This window comes from Penicillium cataractarum (assembly GCF_028827025.1).
Source record: "Penicillium cataractarum strain IBT 29864 chromosome Unknown utg000005l, whole genome shotgun sequence".
In the NCBI taxonomy this organism is placed as follows: domain Eukaryota; kingdom Fungi; phylum Ascomycota; class Eurotiomycetes; order Eurotiales; family Aspergillaceae; genus Penicillium; species Penicillium cataractarum.
In genome coordinates this window covers 3128931-3131512 of record NW_026622741.1, presented here as the reverse complement: position 1 = coordinate 3131512, position 2582 = coordinate 3128931, and the positions used below count along the sequence as shown (strand labels likewise).

Here is a 2582-nt window from a genome sequence, read left to right as displayed (position 1 = left end):
CTCCCGGACCTGTGAAATTACACAACAGTTTGCCGATTGGCGACTTGGCCTTTGGCAGCACCGTACGACGAATTGCGCAAAGAGAACGTTGTATAAATACCGTGGATTCTCCCGCGTGGAACTACCCCGGATTTCCGTGTTTGATATACCTCGGCGATTCGCTTTTTGAAATACAACGCGAAAGTAATATTCGGACAAGAATATTGAAAAAAGTCCACTTGGTGATCCATAATAATGCAGAGTAGGACTCCTCTACCCTCTGATCCCCACTGCCTTGTTTTCTCTAGTGGAGCGCATACTGGTCGATCCAGTGGATCTACACAAGACGGCAAAGAAACTCGAATCTGACCTTCTGTCACTCTCCAGCCAAGCACTTCTTTTCCGATCCGAACCATCTGGTTCTCACCGCACTCAACTCCCTCACCCTCACGAACCCTTCCCTAGCATTCGACGCCCAGAACAAGATTATCTTCCGCCGCCCAGATGCTCCCCGTAGGCCCGGCAAGGTCTCTATCATAACCGGCGGTGGCTCGGGCCACGAGCCTGCATTCGCGGGCTTCGTCGGCAAAGGTCTCTGTGACGCTTCCGTGGCTGGAACCATTTTCGCCTCGCCCTCGGCAGAGCAGATTCGCAGAGCTGCAATTGATCGAGTCCCCACGGACGCTGGCGTCCTGATTCTTCCTAATAACTATACCGGTGATGTGCTGAACTTTGGTATGGCTGCGGAGAAGTGCCGCGCTGCTGGTATTCGCACCGAGTTCTTTGCGATCAATGATGATGTGGGTGTTGGTCGGGAGAAGGGTGGTAAGGTCGGTCGTCGTGGTATCGCTGGTGGTGTGCTTATTCTGAAGATGACCGGTGCTCTCGCCGAGGCAGGGTAAGTTTGCGCTGATTCCCATAAATTTGGAAGATAATAGGCTCTGACGATCGTCTTTTCTAGTGGTTCTTTGGAGGAGGTTCACAAGCTCGCAGAATTTGCCAATGAGAATTTGGTCTCCATTGGCTCTTCACTTGAGCACGTCCACGTCCCTGGCCGTGGCGTGCCGGAAGATTTCATCCCTAATGGCGAAGTCGAGATTGGCATGGGCATTCACAATGAACCTGGGTCTCACCGCACTAAGGCTGACCTGAACGAGACGGTCTCGACTATGCTCAAGCAGCTGCTCGACCCGAATGACACCGACCGCGCCTTCGTGAAGCACGCCCCGGGGGATGATTTTGTTCTATTGATCAACAACTTGGGTGGTGTTAGCCCTATCGAGCTGGCCGGTATCACTGACGAGGTGCACCGTCAGCTCGTCCGCGATCACAAGGTCAAGCCCGTCCGGGTCATCCAGGGCACTTTCCTGACCAGCTTGAACGGTATGGGCTTCAGCCTCTCGCTGCTGAAACTGGCTGACAATGGCCTGGGCGAGGGCAAGTCGATGCTTGACCTGATCGATGCTCCTGCCGAGGCCGTGGGCTGGTCTGCCCCCATTGACCCCTCTACATGGAACGAGCGTATTGACACGCCGGTGGAGCTCAAGGCTTCTAATGCCATTGAGGATACTCCCAGCAACCTGAAGCGTAAGTCATACTTCTAGACCTGTCCCCTTTACAACCTCTCACTAATCCTAACTCTCATCGTAGTCGACCCATCCATCATCAAAAAAGTCCTCAGCGCCGGTCTCAAGCGCGTCATCGCTGCCGAGCCCGAAGTCACCCGCTACGACACCATCGTCGGCGACGGCGACTGTGGCATCGGCCTCAAGCGCGGCGCCGAAGCAATCCAGAAACTCCTCGACAGCGCCTCCCCAGCCCTAACCGACGATGCCGTCAACACAGTCCTCCGCATCATCGACGTCGTCGAAAACGTAATGGACGGTACATCCGGCGCCATCTACGCAATCTTCCTAAACGCTCTAGTCCACGGCCTCCGCGACCAAGACACCGGCTCCAATCTCCCCGTCACAACCGATGTCTGGGCCAAAGCATTGAAGCACTCCGTCACCGCGTTGGCCAAGTACACGCCCGCGAAACCGGGTGACCGCACGATGATCGATGCGCTGGTACCATTCTGCGATACCCTTCTCGAGACGCAGGATGTGCGCGTTGCGGCTGCTGCCGCGCAGCAAGGCACTGAGTCGACCAAGAGTATGAAGGCTAGTCTTGGTCGGTCGGTTTATGTTGGTGGTCAGGCGGAGTGGATTGGGAAGGTGCCTGATCCTGGTGCTTATGGGCTTAGTGAGTTTTTGACTGGCCTGGCGGAGGCGGTTTAGATCTTGATATAAGCTGTCTTTGGTTGGAAGGGAATCTTGGACTGCCTGGTGATGGGCAGTGAAGGGAAGGTGCCCGTTTTGTGTGTTGTTTTTCGATATAAATAGCGTTTCATTTGGCTCAGGGGCCATCGGCCTCGTGGTTTTGTTCTAATATAATCTCATGATGATGACAATGGATCTTGAGTTGGTCTCGAACATGCGTAGATAGTACTCACCGTACAACATCTAGATGCTATGCCACTATGTAGATGAATATTGTCCAAAGTCCCTAGGGCTATAGGTAGGGTGATGGTGCAAAAGTTACTCCGCCAGCCATACTAGGTC

General features: G+C 54.1%; 1 protein-coding gene across 1 annotated transcript; it reads left to right on the top strand.

The window, feature by feature from the left end:
- Positions 1–234: 234 nt before the first annotated feature.
- Positions 235–2258, top strand: N7496_006820 (uncharacterized protein; the record flags this gene model as incomplete). The annotated part of the gene is made up of 4 exons (XM_056699749.1): positions 235–241; positions 367–877; positions 941–1566; positions 1630–2258. The coding sequence occupies 4 exons, from the start codon at positions 235–237 to the stop codon at positions 2256–2258; spliced, it is 1773 nt and encodes a 590-aa protein (XP_056555162.1).
- Between the last annotated feature and the right edge of the window lie 324 nt (positions 2259–2582).